General features: G+C 40.6%; 1 protein-coding gene across 8 annotated transcripts in view; it reads right to left on the bottom strand.

Moving 5' to 3' along the window:
- Positions 1 to 16,206, bottom strand: part of MLLT10 (MLLT10 histone lysine methyltransferase DOT1L cofactor) — a 305,775-nt gene that overhangs the window by 131,460 nt on the left and 158,109 nt on the right. For all 8 annotated transcript variants that reach the window (XM_075922496.2, XM_075922495.2, XM_075922498.2 and 5 more), the window contains one exon: positions 5,465 to 5,560. In XM_075922496.2, coding sequence (XP_075778611.1) covers positions 5,465 to 5,560 — 96 coding nt within the window. The remainder of the gene's footprint in view (positions 1 to 5,464; positions 5,561 to 16,206) is intronic.

The raw sequence follows: 16,206 nt of genomic DNA, 5'->3' as shown, positions 1-16,206 counted from the left end.
GATTATCTTGAAAACGATTATGTCAGGGCACAGGGCAAATAGTGTGCATTTGGGGTCATTTGACAAGGAGTTCCTCAGTTACGGCTGTCCCAGTACAAAGTTAATTGTTATAATCAAACTACTCTAAATCCCACTTGCCCCAGGAAATTGTCTTGAAAACTGATGTGTCACAGCAAACCTTCCCCTTGACTCAAAGTCTGTCTGAAAGAGCACAGCCTTTTGGGACAAATGGGCTACTTCATCTCTCTGCAATCCTCCTATGGTACAGGAGTCCTTCACCCTACGCTAGTCCCCCAAATGGAATAAGGAGCTTGACAGGCCAGTTGCCTCTTTCTTTCCATCCTCTAATCCCTCCAACTCTACCTGGATCATGGAGGCAACAGGGGGAGAAGAGACCTGACAGCTGAGTGGTTGTGTGGAAGACCCACTGATCCTCTATCAGTGTCCCTTAAGCATGCTCTCCCACTACCATCACTTTCTCAAAATAAAAGGGGAACAGACTATCAAAAACTTTGTTACACTTAACTAGCAGTGCCTCATCTTTTTTCCAGAACACTTAACATGCATAAACCTATAAATCCAGGAAATAAAGTATCATGGGAAACATCTAGCATTGTGAGAGTCAGCAAGAGTGTATACCATTACATTGGATACCACACAGATAATGGCAGATTATTTACGGGACTGGTCAGGTTTCGTTTTCTTCCATTACCAATTGCTAACTGCAGAGGGAGGAAAGAGTTCAGGTTCTGCTGGGGGGAAGGGTGTGGACACCATTATCTTAACTTCATTTTCCATCTTAACTTCATATCTTTGTTTAGAGGCGTAAGTATAAGTGAATTTGACATTCTGGATAGGTATGAGGAACTGCTGGTTAATCTTAACTTTGCATTAATAAGTAGCAAAATTGTATTTTAATTCAGTTTTCTTCCTGTTCTGTCTTCGCCCAATACTTCCTATCCTTCCCTTCAGTCAAATCCTGTTAACACAGATTATGAGAAAAGCCTAAAGAGTAAGGGAGGGTTGCACATGTAACCTCCAAGTTTTAGGGTGAAAAAGAAGTATTCACTTCAGAGCCCAGGCTGAGGCCCTATTCCACACATACTGCTACAGTGTCAACTGGAAGTCTTGGTACCTCAGATGGCTATAACCTTATCCTAGAAGATAGATTCTGCTGTGACTCCCACCTCACGTAACAGTGAGAAAGTCAGGTGGGTCCCTAGTGCCTCTACTTTGCCTTGGTACGGCAGGACTTGCTCAGGAATCTCAGTGCAAGTAGAATATCCATCATTTATAAGTATTCATGTTTTCATTTCAAAAGAATCTTAGAACATTAGGTATCACCATAACATCCTTGTGAAGTAGGTCACACTTCACACACACTTTATTGGAAGAAAATCATGCAAAGTTTAAATGAATTACCCAGGAACACAGAAGGAATACCAATCCTGAGACAGGCCAATACACCAAAAGCTGTTCAGAGCTCTCAATATTTTAGTATTACAAACTAATTCTATGTCCTATATCAAATATAATAGTGTCACAAGCAATTTCTCTTCTACTACTTCCATTTCCAACATGCTGAGCTGCAGCACAATCAAATATCACCCATAAAAGTAGCTTTGGATTTTTATTTTTAATAATGATGCCAACAGCACTTCTCTAGTCTTCAGGCTAACTTTTAAATGCAATAGTCAATTTGAAATTAACTTTTAATTTCAAATACAGATTGAAAAAAAGATATATATTTTCCTATGTATCCCCATATTATCGATACCAGGGACTGCAAACAAAGTTAATATAAAAAACTTGTGTTATGCTATGAAGGTGTAATCAAGGACATGTTAAAAAAAATTGACAGTCTCTTAACACTGATGTAACTGGACGGGATGGAAGAAGGAAAACTGATGCAGATCATCCATCTGACTGCATTTAACTGATGTTGGAACATTTTTCTTGGCAACTCTGATTATAGGGTTTCAATGGTTTTCACAGTCTCTTGCCACATTTGTCTTACATTTAGCAAGTACAAGTACACTATGCTGGTCCAGGCCCGGCCAAGACAGAAGTCAACAGCTGTAAAAATGATGAATCCAAGACCAAAAAAGGCCATATATTCCACAGTCACAGATGAACTTCTTTAGAAAATTTCCCTTCACAAGACATTTGAGGAACACATCAAAGGCAGGTTTACTGTATTATCTGAGTTCCAATTAGATTATGAAACCATAAAAGCGTGCACAGTTCAAATAAGCATTCCTAATCTTAATAAGAATAAATGAAAGTGTCCAATCATGCTGAGAACATCTGCTCTCCTAGTGATGGATCTCCAAAACTTTTACAATTCTTGAAACAGTGATTATATCCTCTAGAGTTTTAGACAGTGAAAAGCAGAAGTTTCAGGTTTTTACATGTTCTAACAAGTATCTTGGTGTTTTTCAAGCATAAAGGTTAAATGTTTTTGAGTAAGGAGTCAAATTCCAGCAACTAAACTACCACATGATAAGGCCTGGGTGCAGGGGTTTGTCAGCTTTCCATAGAAAGATCAAACAATTATACAGATAAATACCAAGAAATAAATAACTCAAAACAACACTTTTCAAAATCAGGTGTCAAACAGTACTGAGAATCTGAGATCCCAAAAGAATGGGAGAAATGCATTCAAACTCCAAGGAAGGAAAACATATTTATAAGATACTTTGTGGAAGAAGTGGGCTGTGCCCACGAAAGCTCACGATACCATCTACATGTTTTGTTAGTCTAAAAGTGCTACCAGACGATTAGTTGTTTTTTTCTGTAATAGACTAACTCAACTACCCCCTGAAGCATCATTCGTGTAGGTCACTTTTTGTAGTCCCACTTAAAAATAGTCTTTACAACTTGGCATTTCACACAGGTCACTTTAGTTAGAGTCAAGTCAGCACTAAGGACGTTAAGAGGCAGGTAACTGGCTAATCATGTAGTTGATACAATTTCTATAGACTACACAATTAGTTGATAAGGGTAAGCGATAAGTCCCAGCTTGCACCAGGTCAGGAGCTACCCCCCACTGCAGCTCTGCAGTTTAAATGAAGTAAAATCAGATACATTTAAAATGCAGTGTCACAGCAAGGATAGGTTCCAGAACCTTGCACAAGCAAGGACTGAGCTGGACTTGCTCAGTCCCAGCTCATGCTGGGTCCAGCAGCCTCTGTCCCCGGGCTGACTGCAAACAGTTCATCTAGTCAACTACTTGTATTCCCCCTTGCTGCTTCTATCAGCCAGTACTGTCCCCATTGCTATTTCTGTATCGGAGGCAGCAAGGTGGGGGGAGCAGCAGCTGGTGCAGGGGGGGAACTGTCTTAAAAGCCAGTTTCTTCCAGCACCAGCTCCGGAGTGCTGTCTGCTCCCTGCCCGGCGCTACTGCCTCTGTCTGCCATGGACAGAGGCTTCTTTCTGGCAGCCTCCTCCACTCCCCACCCCGCCAGCAGCCTCTGTCCATAGTTAGCTCGGGCCTCTGTGGACATGGACTGCTGTCAACCGGAGAGGCAGCAGCATGGAGTGGCATGCATCTGTGAGGGGAGCTAGTTTTTAAACTGGCTCCACTCACAGACCGGCTCCTGCCTGGCACTCTGCACTGCTGCTTGCCCGGGCTAGCAGGGGGCTCCCCAGAAGTGGGGCCGGATTGACTGGCTGCCAGCCCCGCACCTGGAGACTATAGAATGGTTAACTAACCATTAAAAATTCATGAGGTTAGTCGACTATTCAATTAACCAATAGCTAATATCCCTAGTTCCAGCCCAACTGAGGACTGTGGGGGGCAGATAGGGGGCTGGAATGCCAGCGCAGGTTCCCCCGTGCTTGGGAGGGGCCCTAAGCTTGGGAGCCAGATCCAGGCAAACCAGGGGCTGCACCTGGTCCACGGGCCTTAGGTTCCCTACCCCTGACTTAAAGTAATCCAAGGGTTTGGTTGCGTCAGGAAAATGAGATGTGCCTGGAATGGGACTGCTTCTCCTAAAAATATAGAGAAAACAGACAAAATCTCCAGGCAAGTGCAAGGGACTGGCTATGGTCAAGCCTTCCTTCACCAGTCAGGGACCGCCCCAACCCAAAGCCTCCCACCCACCCAGAATCATACACTGAATGAAAACAGTGATGGCTGTTCCTCTTCATCAGGAAGTGCAGCAAAAGTGCACAGTTGCTGTATTCCTCACTCTGGCTGAGGAGCGCAGAGGGCAGACAAACTGTACACTTTGCATTTGCTCCCTGACAGGGACAGGAAGGTGAAGAAAAAACAGCCCTGTTACAAATGGGGGGAGGGGGCTTTTGGGCCCTTCGCCCTCACATACACAACTCTGCCCAGGGCCCCTCCTGATCCCCCAAACCTGACTCCAGCACCCCATATGCTAAGAATCTAACAGTGTAACCGGTAAATGGTTAACTAAGAAACATGAGCTTATTGATTACCATAACGGTTATATGTCGGCTCCCGGTCTCACTCTCGAGGCGAGCCACCTTCTATCCGACACTGCTGGCTCTACATCAGAGCCTGCAGCACAGGGCAGCAACCAGCTCCATTGGAGTGGAGTTGGGAGCAAATACACGCTTGCTCCCAGGAAGCCGGCTTCTGTCCTATGCTGCCACCTCTATCAGAGGCAGCCGACTCCCCAAGAGCAGAGTGACAGGCAGGAGCCAACTGCCCGTCCCCTCACATTGCTCCTTCTGTATCAGAGGCAGCAGCACAGGACAGCTGCCAGCTCCCCAAGAACGGGGCAGCAGGCACACATCTGCTCCCAGGGAGCCAGCTGCCACTCCGCACTACTGCCACTGCTTCTGTCACCACCAGCTCCAGGGGAGCCAACTCCTGCCCCGTGCGGCAAGCTCTGCAGTAGAAAGTTTATCAGAGCATGCAGTGCTGCTAGCTCCCCGGAAGTGGGGCTGGCAGCCAGGAGCTGGCCCCTCTCCTGGGGAACCGGCTGCACTGCAGGATCTACAGTATAAGCTTTATATTGCAGAGCCCACAGCATGTAACTGCTAAGATTTTTAATGGTTATACAGTACCTAATTAACCCCTTTTTAGCATCCCTACCACAACCCCCTGCCCTCTGCCCTGAGTCCCTATTAAGGACCTGAGCAACAGAGGGTAAATTTACTTGTTTTTAATATTTCTGAATTCACCAAATTTTATCACACACAAGTACAACTTCTTTATAGTCTCTATAGCCCCATGGTGTTGAGCTAATTCTGAAGCAATAGGCGCTATAGCCAAATAGCCACATGTGGTTAATGGCTAGCACGTAGGACACCTCAGCTATAACCATTACATAATAACCATTATGCAATTATAAAATGCTCAGACATTCTTCATACTGCAGACTTCGGAGTTTACAACACTGTGTTACTAAAAACATGTTTCACAATGTAAATTTAATAATAAAATTTAACTTAAATCTTAGAGGGGAGGAAAAATGAATCCTTAACTTACTTTCTCTGTAGTTACAGTAAGAGACGGAACCAAAGATGGTGAGGATTCAGGTTGCTTCTTGTATTTCTGTTTGTGTTTGTCTTTTTCTTTATATTTCTAAAAAATATGAAAGCAAAATATAACCCAAGTTCTTGTTAATCTTCAACGTAACCCATGTATTACACACACAATGTAATTTTATTATATAAACATTAAAACAAATGTTGACTATAGAAGTTATATGCATGTGAAATATTAAACACGCACTTTGTTCAGCAGAACCATAAGAATGTTTGTATTGGGAAGCAGCATATTCTTTATTAGTTACAGTAATTATTATTGAATTACTATTACTAAAATAAAACTATCTTGCCAAAAATTAAAGATCTACTACTGTAATATTACAGAAGAAATGAATTAAAAAGCTTTTCCATTATGTTTTGAAGTTTTTGTATTTCCACTAGAATTACTGTATTCATAATGAACATTTTATTTATCATTTGGTTATTACTATAAATCAGTAGTTTAAAAAGTACTATAAATCAGGCAGAATATTAACTAATTTACACATCTCAGGCTTGCCTTACTACTGGTATCACAAATGATAATTTTATCAAGATGGCCATTTCCAGAAAACTATACTAATATTATTTATTACAAACTTCAGCCTCAGGGTAAAGTGATTAGTTCATGTACTGAGAGGAAATCAATTCTGAACTTTCAGTGAATTACACTGAATAAATAGTAGATTTCTCTTTTAAAATGGGCTGAAAAACTAGAAAGTATTTCTGTTTTCCTTTATTTTCTGACCAACACAAGTATAGCTAGCTACTACTGTGCAAATACCAAAGAAAATTGTCTCTTTTCCTGTTTTCAATCTAAGGACATGAGGCCACCTACAAGCCCCTCCGTTTGCAAAATCAGGACCTAAATTTTGTGTTTGGAGAAATCAATAGAAGGGTAGTAACAAACAATCTTTGATTTTTATAGCAATAATATGCTCTAGGGGAAATGAACAATTAACAAATCAGTTTAATGCTGTAGAAGTACTTCTATTTTTTCCTGTAACTGAATAGCAAATGGATTTAGATTTTTAATTAGGGCTGTCAATTAATCGCAGTTAACTCGTGATTAACTCAAAAAAGATTAGTCACAATTAATCACAGTTTTAATTGCACTTTTAAATAATAGACTACTTTTTCAAATATATTTATTTCAATCACAACACACAGTGTACAAACCTCACTTTATATTATATTTTCTTTAAAATATTTACACTATAAAAATGATATAGTAATACATAATAAAGTACTGTAGTGCAATTTCTTTACTGTGAATGTGCAACTTACAAATATTCAGTAAAACCTATGCTATCTGGAACTTAAGCATCCGAAAAACTGTAGAAACTGGCAAATTACTTACGCCAGGAAAAGCAAAATAAAACAAAACAAAAATGGAAACTGGCCCTTTAAGTGCCAGGCCGCTCCTCAGACAAGTGTGTAGCATGTACCTAGGGGAGGGGCGAACAGCAGCAGAAAGCAAGCATCTCGGCTCCCCCCGCAGCTCCTGGAATCCCCGGCAGGCCAGCACTGCCTCCCCCCGATCCTCCCACCCCGCCATCTCCGCCTCCCACCCCCCTTCACCAGGCCACATCCCTTCCCCCCCCCCCACAAGCAGGCCACATCCCAGCCCCCGCACAGCTCTCATGGCCCCCCTTGTAGGCCCCGCAGAGTGTTCCCCTCCCCCCCCCCCAGATAACCAGAATGTTTAGGTTACCGGCACACCCTAATCCCTGGGATTGCCGGATAACACAGGTTTTGCTGTAAATTGTTTGTTACATAACTGCACTAAAAAAAAAAAAAAAAAATCACAAAACTTCAAAGATCCAAATCTGCTCAGTACTACTTCTTGTTAATCCAATTACCAAGACAAACAAGGTTGTTTACATTTATGCAAGATGCTGCTGCCGATTTTTTATTGACAATGTCACCAGAAAGTGAGAACGTAGCTGAAGTTGCAAGGTATTTACATGCCAGATATGCCCTTTCTTGCTTTGGCCACCATTCCAGAGGACATACTTCCATGCTGATGATGCTAGCTAAAAAAATAACCTCTTAATTAAATTTGTTACTGAACTTCTGAGGGGAGAACTGTATGTCTCCTGCTCTGTTTTACCCACACTCTGCCATAGATTTCATGTTACAGTACTCTTGAATGACGACTCAGTATATTGTTCATTTTAAAAACACTTTCACTGCAAATCTAACAAATTCAAAGGTACCAATGTGAGATTTTTACAGATCATTACAGCACTCAACCTAAGGTTTAAGAATCTGAAGTGCATTCCAAATTCTTAGAGGGACAAGGTATGGAGCATGCTTTCTGAAGTTGTAAAAAAGCAATAATCTGATGCCAAAACTAGAAAACCCCAACCACCGAGAAAAAAAAAATCTACCTTCTGCTGGTGGCATCTGATTCAGATGATGAAAATAAACATGTATCAGTTCACATTGTTATCTAGTAGAACCCATCATAAGCATGGACATATGTCCTCTGGAATGGTGGCTGAAACATGAAGGAACATGAATCTTTAGTGAATATGCATGTAAATATCCTATGATGCTAGCTACAGCAGTGCCATGTGAATGCCTATTCTCACTTTCAGATAACATTGTAAATAACAATCAGGTAGCATTATCACCTACAAATGTAAACAAACTTGTCCGAATGATTTGCTGAACAAGAAATAAGAATGAGTGGACTTACAGGCTCTAAAGTTTTACATGGTTTTGTTTTCAAGTGCAGGGTTTTTTGTACATAATTCTACATTTGTAAGCTCAACTTTCATGATAAAGAAACTGCATGACAGTACTTATGGTAGGTAATTTGAAAAATACTATTTATTTTGTTTTTTACAGTGCAAATATTTGTAACCAAAACAAGTGTGCAGTGTGCACTTTATATTTGGGGTTGCAATTAAAAATCAATGTACTTGAAAAGGTAGAAAACATCCAAAATATTTAAATAAATTGTATTCTGTTATTGTTTTAACAGTGTGATTAATAATACAATTAATTGCAATTAAATTTTTAATCCTGCAATTAATCATGATTTTTTTTAAATCATTCAACACCCCTAGTTTTAATTTCTCCCTAAAAATATTACTGAACTTTTATTTAAACAGCTCATGCTTAACTTATTAGAGAGCAGGGGAAAAGATTATTTGTAAGCAACTGTTGCTTGACTATGTTGCTTCTGCAGATTCACATCTGTCAAAATTCTGTGTACCTGCACCATACCCAGAAGAACAGTACTGTATGTATGACCACTTCTTCACAGAAACAAATGTTTGGCGATAAAACTACAAAAAGTATGCATGGTCCCAACTCCTTTTGGCTAACTGAAAGACTCAGAACAACTGCTCCAAAAAGTGGAGAAGGAAGGTGGGCTCTCCAAAAGCATTATATTCAAACCATTATTGGTAAGTAATCTCTCTTTTTCTTGCAAGAACTATTACTGTAGATCCAAATAAAGATTAAGTGGCTATGCAATCCCCAAGCAGGAGAGCAAAATATTTATTTAATAATGATTACAAAACCTCTCTTATTGTAACACTGTACCAAATCAGATATCATATCACAGGAGTAGTGCATGTAAATCCATACAACTCCAAACATCAGTTTTCTACATATTTGCAACAGAAGAGCCATCAGCATGCCACAAAAGCTACTTTAGAGATCGCTGAATGAGCTTTTAAACGTCCCTAGTAAAGGGTCACTAACTAACTGAAAAAGTATACACACAAAGTCTAATACATTCTGAAAATATGAGTATACTCTACTCTACATACATAACCTATGAATAACTGATTTTCAAAAAAGTTTTATCTTCTCTAAATAACTCAACACCCTCTTAACATCAAGTTTATATGACTCAGTCTAACCAGGGAGTTAATATTGTTTTAAAATACAATTTCAGCATAAATATAGGGCAAGAACATGAAACTGTTTTGCCCTTGTGAAACAGAGTGTATAGAGTAGAGATGTTAGATAGCAATGAATTGAATAGTCATGTAACCACATAAAATATTATCGGTTACATGACTATTTGATAGACCTTGGGGGCAGGGCTGGCAGCCCCCTGCCGGAGGAGCCCGCTAACGCCCCTCCGGAGAAGCTCTCCCCTGCCACCCTACGCTGCTGCTTCTATAGGAGAGGCAGCAGCGGGGTAGTAGGTGGAGCCAGTCCATGAAGCCAGCACACGAGAAGAGCCAGCTTAAAAGACAGAGAGGCAGCAGCACAGAGGGAGGGAGGGAGCAGCTTGTGTGAGCAGATACACACAGGGAGCTGGCTTGAAAGCCAGATTCCTGCATGTACTGGCTCCTGCCTGCATCCTCCTCACCCTCCACGTTGCTGCTTCTCTACCAGAGGCAGCAGCGCTGAGGATGTTGGGGGAGGTGGCTCCAAGGATCCATTGCTTGTGAGCTACAGGCTTAAAAGCCACTTCCCCATGGGACAGGTTCCTGACCCCTCCCTCTTGCTGGCTTGAAACAGAGGCAGGGGGGAAGGGAGGGCAGCCTGCATCTAAGTCAATAAGATTAACCTATAAGCCTAGGCTAATTGGTTAATCATGTACAGGTACTTGACTACACAATGACATTCCTAATAAAGAGTACCAACAACCACAAATGCCTGTTAGCACCCATGAAGTTAATATAGCAATAAAAGATAATATTTAGAAATGGGTAGTACAGAGAACTCTCATAAACAGTTCAAAAGTTGTTTCCATTGGTCTTAAATTTTAATTTCAAGCCACTAAAATGGAAAATGCTGAAGAACAAAGGAATCTGCAATGCTGCAGTAGAAAATATACATAGAGCTGGGCAGTATTTTAACAAAAATGCAGTTTTGATGGACTCAAATCTATTTGTGAATCTGACACAAATTCACTCAATATTTGTTACCTGAAAAAATATTTTCAGGGATTGGCAGTGGCAGTGGAGGTGACAGCCTCCCTCAAACTTCAGACTACTGGTTAAAGCACTCAGCTGAGATATTGGAAACCAGATTTCCATTTCCCTTGCTAGTTGTTGAAATTGAGTTTCCCATGCTCTGAGTGTCCTAACTACCAGGCTATGGAGTCACTTATTCATACAATCCCTACCTATGGCTCAATGACTATTTATTCTTATTCATAGTAATTACCTAGGATGTGGGAGGTTCAAGTTTAAGTCTCTGTTACAATTACTATTTAATTATATAGAAAAAGTACAAAAGCTTCGACAGCAGATTATGAGAGACCCATAACAGTATAACCCATAGCCAAGTAGCTAGGGCACAATAGTGCAATGCAATTAAGAACTATATTCAAATTCCTTCTCCACACTAGGCAGAGCGGGAGATTGATTCCAAGTCTCCCACATCATAAGTCAGTGCTTTAAATCACTAGGTTGAAGTTATAAAGGAGGTCATCACCATAACCACCATGCAAAAAAAATGTATTTCAGGTCAAATATAACATGTTTCATTTAACCTAAAACACTTTTTTTATTTGCCATTTTTTTTCAATTTCTGGATTCCAGTAAATTTAACTTTTTTCTGAACTGCGAGTAAACCGAAAAATAATTTCTCCCCCAGATCTAGAAACCACTTAGCGTATTCTAAAACAGAAAATGTTGATATATTTAATAAAAAAAACACTCAAAATACCAGAAATCAATGTTAGTAAAATAGGCAACCTATTGGCCACTGGCAGACAACCTGGGCACTCAGGATGAAATACTGTAAATTTCAAAAAAGGTTGTTTGAGTTCAACAAACCGGAAGTGAAAAGTCCAGATAAGAACTATGAGAAGCAAGTGAATTTGTCTCCTCTTATCTCTTCCTTATAACATACAAAAAAAAATCTAAGAAATGCAAAAAAGAAATGATTACTCCAATCATAAAAAAGCCATCTGTCAACATGCCAGTATCCTTTTCTGCCCTTTAACAAAAAGGGGATATATACACATTATTTTTTTAAAGCAAAATGTATTATGAACAGATGATTCCCTTTTCCAGAATACAGCCTGTGCCACTGCTGTCTTCAAGGACAATTTTTCTTGTTCCTCTTTCCATAGGAGAGTCTCAAGTGAAACCTTTTCCCTAACTGACGAAAATCAGTCTTGTAGATTTGATAACATAAGCAGCAGTTACCAAGATGAATCTCTGACACAAAAGGCTGAGAATGATACATGGCTATAGTACTACGTTTATTTGACATAACTCTTGATTTTGTATAAGGCCAGTTTCTCAAGCTGTGGGTCCCGACTACCCGGGGGTCACGAGCAACTTAGAGGGGGGTCACAAAGTTTGAGAACCCCTGGTATAAGGAAACATGTCAGAACTCAAGGTATAGCTGGAAGTTCTAGTATATTTATTGGAAGTATAATAGCCCAAAAAGTCCTCAAGGTCATCTTTAGGCCAAGGACTTGAAACAGGACTACTTTCAGAAACTAAAACTCCTTGATAGCAGTGGGTTTGAATTGACCAATCATCCAACTACATCTACCAATGAGATTCCTAAATTTCTAAAATGAATTGCCTTGACTGCCTCACATTTTGTTAAAACCTTAGCACATGGTGAGAGTCTAAGAGACAGCACGTTATAATTATGAATGTTTCTTACGCAGTACTAAAGATACTGTCCACTTGCAACTCTGATAGAACTATGACAATTTGTGCTTGAACACTGAGGGTATGTCTAGACTACATGGCCCCGTCACCAGAGCCATGTAGATTAGTTTACTAGACATACTCAAATGAAGCGGCGATTTAAATAATCGCCGCTTCATTTCAATTAAAATGGCTGCTGTGCTGAGCCAATCAGCTGTTTGTCGGCTCAGCGCGCTAGTCTGGACACTCCGCAGTCGACATCAAAGACATTTATCGACCGCTCCGGTAAACCTCATCCAAGGCATAACGGGGTGGTCGACAAATGCCTTTGATGTCGACCGCGGAGCATCCAGACTAGTGTGCTAAGCCAACAAAACAGCTGATCGGCTCAGCGCGGCAGCCATTTTAATTTAAATGAAGCAGCAATTATTTAAATCGCCGCTTCATTTGGGTATGTCTAGTAAACTAATCTACATGGCTCTGGCGACAGAGCCATGTAGTCTAGACATACCCTGAATGGCCTAATCAAGTCCCATCACAACATAATACTTGAATCTCCAGATACATTTGTTCAACTGTTTCCAATCTAACAAAGTAACATATACCTCTTAAGAGCACAAAAATAGATCCCTAAAAAATATAGGGAAGATGGATTAGGAGGCAGCACCTAGCAGAACTACACTGCATAACACAGCCCTTCTGGATGACTTTTAGAACCCAACAATTCATAATGATACCATCCTAGGCTGCAAGAAAATGATACCACCAAAATGATACCACCCCAGTGCTGAAAAAGGAAACAGAAGGGTTTGATACAAATGCTCTTGTGTTCCATGGATTCAGAACAGAAGTTCCTGCAGAAGCTGTTGAGGTGCAGACTTTGATAACCTGATAGTTAAGACCTCCAAAAATATCCACTAAATAAATCTGTCCACTCAAAAAGAAGATACTAAATGTTCACTAGGGCTAATCACTTCAGCGTGACTCAAGATAAAATTACACAGCATTATCAAGGCATAGGCAGCCATCAAAATGAGGTTCTAAGACAACTTTCCTGTCAAACAATCTACTTAGCTGGCCTTCAGATGCTGCTTTGGCCTTAGAAAAGTAAAAGAAGTGGGCAAAGTCCATTTGAGCTAAAGGGTTAAATCTGATTCTAGAGTTGGCCAGATTTACCTCAAGATATATCCCATGTGATCCCACTAGTCTTGGTACCAAAAACACAGCCCTACTTCTGGGAAGAAAAAAAAGAAGAGACGACAGACGAGAAACCATTCGCACAAAGTCCGAAAGGCTGAAGATCTGGCTAACACATTGGTCTGGCATTCCCTCCAGACCTAAAGGTCATCCCTTAGATTTACTACCACAGGTTCCTCAGGACATGCCACAGAAGATGATTCCAGGTTACACACTCTCTGAAGAGCCTTCAGATCTTAAGATCTTATCCCTAAAGACCTGTAGTTAGATTCATATTACATCTTCTATGATGGATCATAACTCTTCTGAAAAGAACCATATTTTTAACTTATTTTCAAAGTAGCTGGCAGGGATTAGATGCCTCAATATAAACTGATCCCAGCTGGACCAATGATGTCAGAACCAAGGAAACCCTTGACGAGGCAATTTGATTAAAAGACTATTGCAGAGTCTCTGCTTCTACCAAGACTCAGGACTGAAGCAAGTTTCAAACACACAAAAAATCTGCTCAAGATACAAAGACCTGGCTTCCACAAGGTGACAGAGTATTCAGCTGCAGTCTCTCTTCTCACGAGATAAAGAAGCAAGAGATCCAGTGACCCTTCATAGAAATTGTATTGTCATACAATGCAATTTTGGATACTTACTTTGCATGATCAGCCAGTTAAAAAAGAAAAGCAATACAATAAAGGAGGACTAAACCGGATCAGCAGCTATAGTAAACTCACATCAAAGCAAAGCTCCAAGACAAGTAGTGAATTTAACAACAGTATGATCTTCTAGTCTAAAACAAAGTTTAAAAAACTCAGGAAAATGGGACAGAAGTTGCCCAAAATAATGGATGCACGGTTGCTAAATGAAGGCATCAGAACTATAAAAGAACTGAAGGCAGGTGGAAACTATATATCCCATTTACTGCCTCAGGTCTGAACATGTAAGATTCATAAGATGGATCTCAACTGTTTCTAACCAGCACTGCATTTTAGATAGCTGTGTTCTTGGTACAAACAATTACACATCCCATAAACAGGGATCTGTAGGGGTGTAGCCAGACACAAAAACCCCATCTTGTTTTTCCACGAGCCCCATCTTGTCGTCCCCCCCCCCCCCCAGAGAGCAAGAGAAAGGCAGTCAGCCTTTGATGCCCTGGGAACACAGGTTTGCTGCCTGTCCCTGACTCTACCATAAACAGAAACCAGACAGTAAATGGGCTAGCTGACGACTGGGAGGCCTCCCGTCGCCGTGATGGCTAGTACCAGTAATTGACACGCCTGCACTGTCCCAGGAGAGGAATCTTCACCCATCACATACCAGAGGTGCCCATTGTCTGCATTTTCCCAGGTGTAAATTATGCTTTGCACCCTTCGTGGGAAACTTGGTGTTCAAAGCCATTTTTCCTAATTGGCCACTTGAAACCAGGAAGAAGCCTACATGACCCAAGGGGTATAAAAGAGGTTCAGCAGCCCACCCCATTTGAGCTCCAATCTTCTATACCTGCTGGCAGGTATTGATTGTCTCCCGAGGTCTGTGGGACGCCCAACCTCGCCCTACTTCTTCCCGAGGGATTGAGAGAAAGACGCTGGCCACGCCACGTCTGGAACGCAGGGGTAAGAATCTATACCTGCTATGTGTCTATTTTGCATGCATTTAATAAGAGCTCAGAGAACCAAAGGGTTTCATGGTACCTGTAAGTGACTTATTAGTGTAATTTCTGTCCTGTCCTTTGTAGTGTCTGTGTTATCTGTAACACGGTAGTAGCATTTAACAACTAAGTTTACCCTGTAACAATAAACAGTAACTGTTTAAGCTTTAACCTGGCTCCTTCAGTTGCTGTAACAGAACCAAGCACAATTTAAAAGAACTTCAGCCGGTCATAAGGGACTCACTGCCCTGACCGTCGGCTGACAAGGGGCAATTTTCAGAGTATTCATTAATAACCATATTTAAAAAGACATGCAATGAAGTTCATGATAATGACAAAATATTTATATTGTGAAGACAAATATTTATGATATTGATATTAAATATATATTTACATACATATGCATAAGAACAAGCAAACCTTAATCTAGGATATCGCTAAACGACAACTAGTGTAAAGTGAGACTGGTATTTCATAGCTGTGATTAACCAGAAAGCTTTATTTCACATTTGGGAGCGCAAAAGCACCTTTTTAAAGTTACATAACACAAACTACTTTAATTACAATAATTGCAGGCTGCAGGATAAGAAAAAGACAGCAGCATATCATTTTTTTAAATACAGAAGCAACTGCAATTACAGACACTGTCCTCTATCAAGAAAAAAATGAGAAGACAAGACATATTTCTATTTTCTCACAAAGGCAAAAGATTTAATGTTACGAATGATAAACTATTATGAGTTATTGACTTAAAAATTCTTAGCTTTAGCAGAACTGCATCCTGTGTGTTCTAGATTATTTCGGGGGGATTAAAGATGTTCACCTGTTTTCTTTTCTACCCTTACAGACATAGCAAAACTTCCATCATTAACTACCAGAAGGAAAATGTCACCTCCTATGTAAAATAATTCCATAAGTCTATTTCATAGTTGTATTTTTATGTCTAAGAAAACGCTTACAGGATCGTCACCTGAATTTTAATTTTAAAAAATCTAAATGTGAGACATCTTTCTTCATTCTGATCACAGAAATCCTGGGAACAAAAAAAGCTATCTTGGGAGTTAGTTAGGGGGTGAAGTGGAAAGAAATAAGAGGATTGCCCTAATATGTGGGAGAATTTTGTAGGAGTGTCCAACTGGGAACTCATGTCAGAAGTGCATGGGCAGCCAGCTTTTAAGCCAGCTCCCCATGTGTACCAGTTCCTGCGGAACCACCTCACACCTGCTTCCCCCCGCCTCTCCCCCGGACTGCCTCCCACAGAGGCAGCAATGC

The sequence above is a fragment of the Pelodiscus sinensis genome, chromosome 2 (assembly GCF_052426305.1).
Source record: "Pelodiscus sinensis isolate ZL-2025 chromosome 2, ASM5242630v1, whole genome shotgun sequence".
NCBI classification, from domain to species: domain Eukaryota; kingdom Metazoa; phylum Chordata; order Testudines; family Trionychidae; genus Pelodiscus; species Pelodiscus sinensis.
The sequence above is the reverse complement of the archived record's forward strand: the minus strand, read 5'-3'. Positions and strand labels throughout refer to the sequence as shown.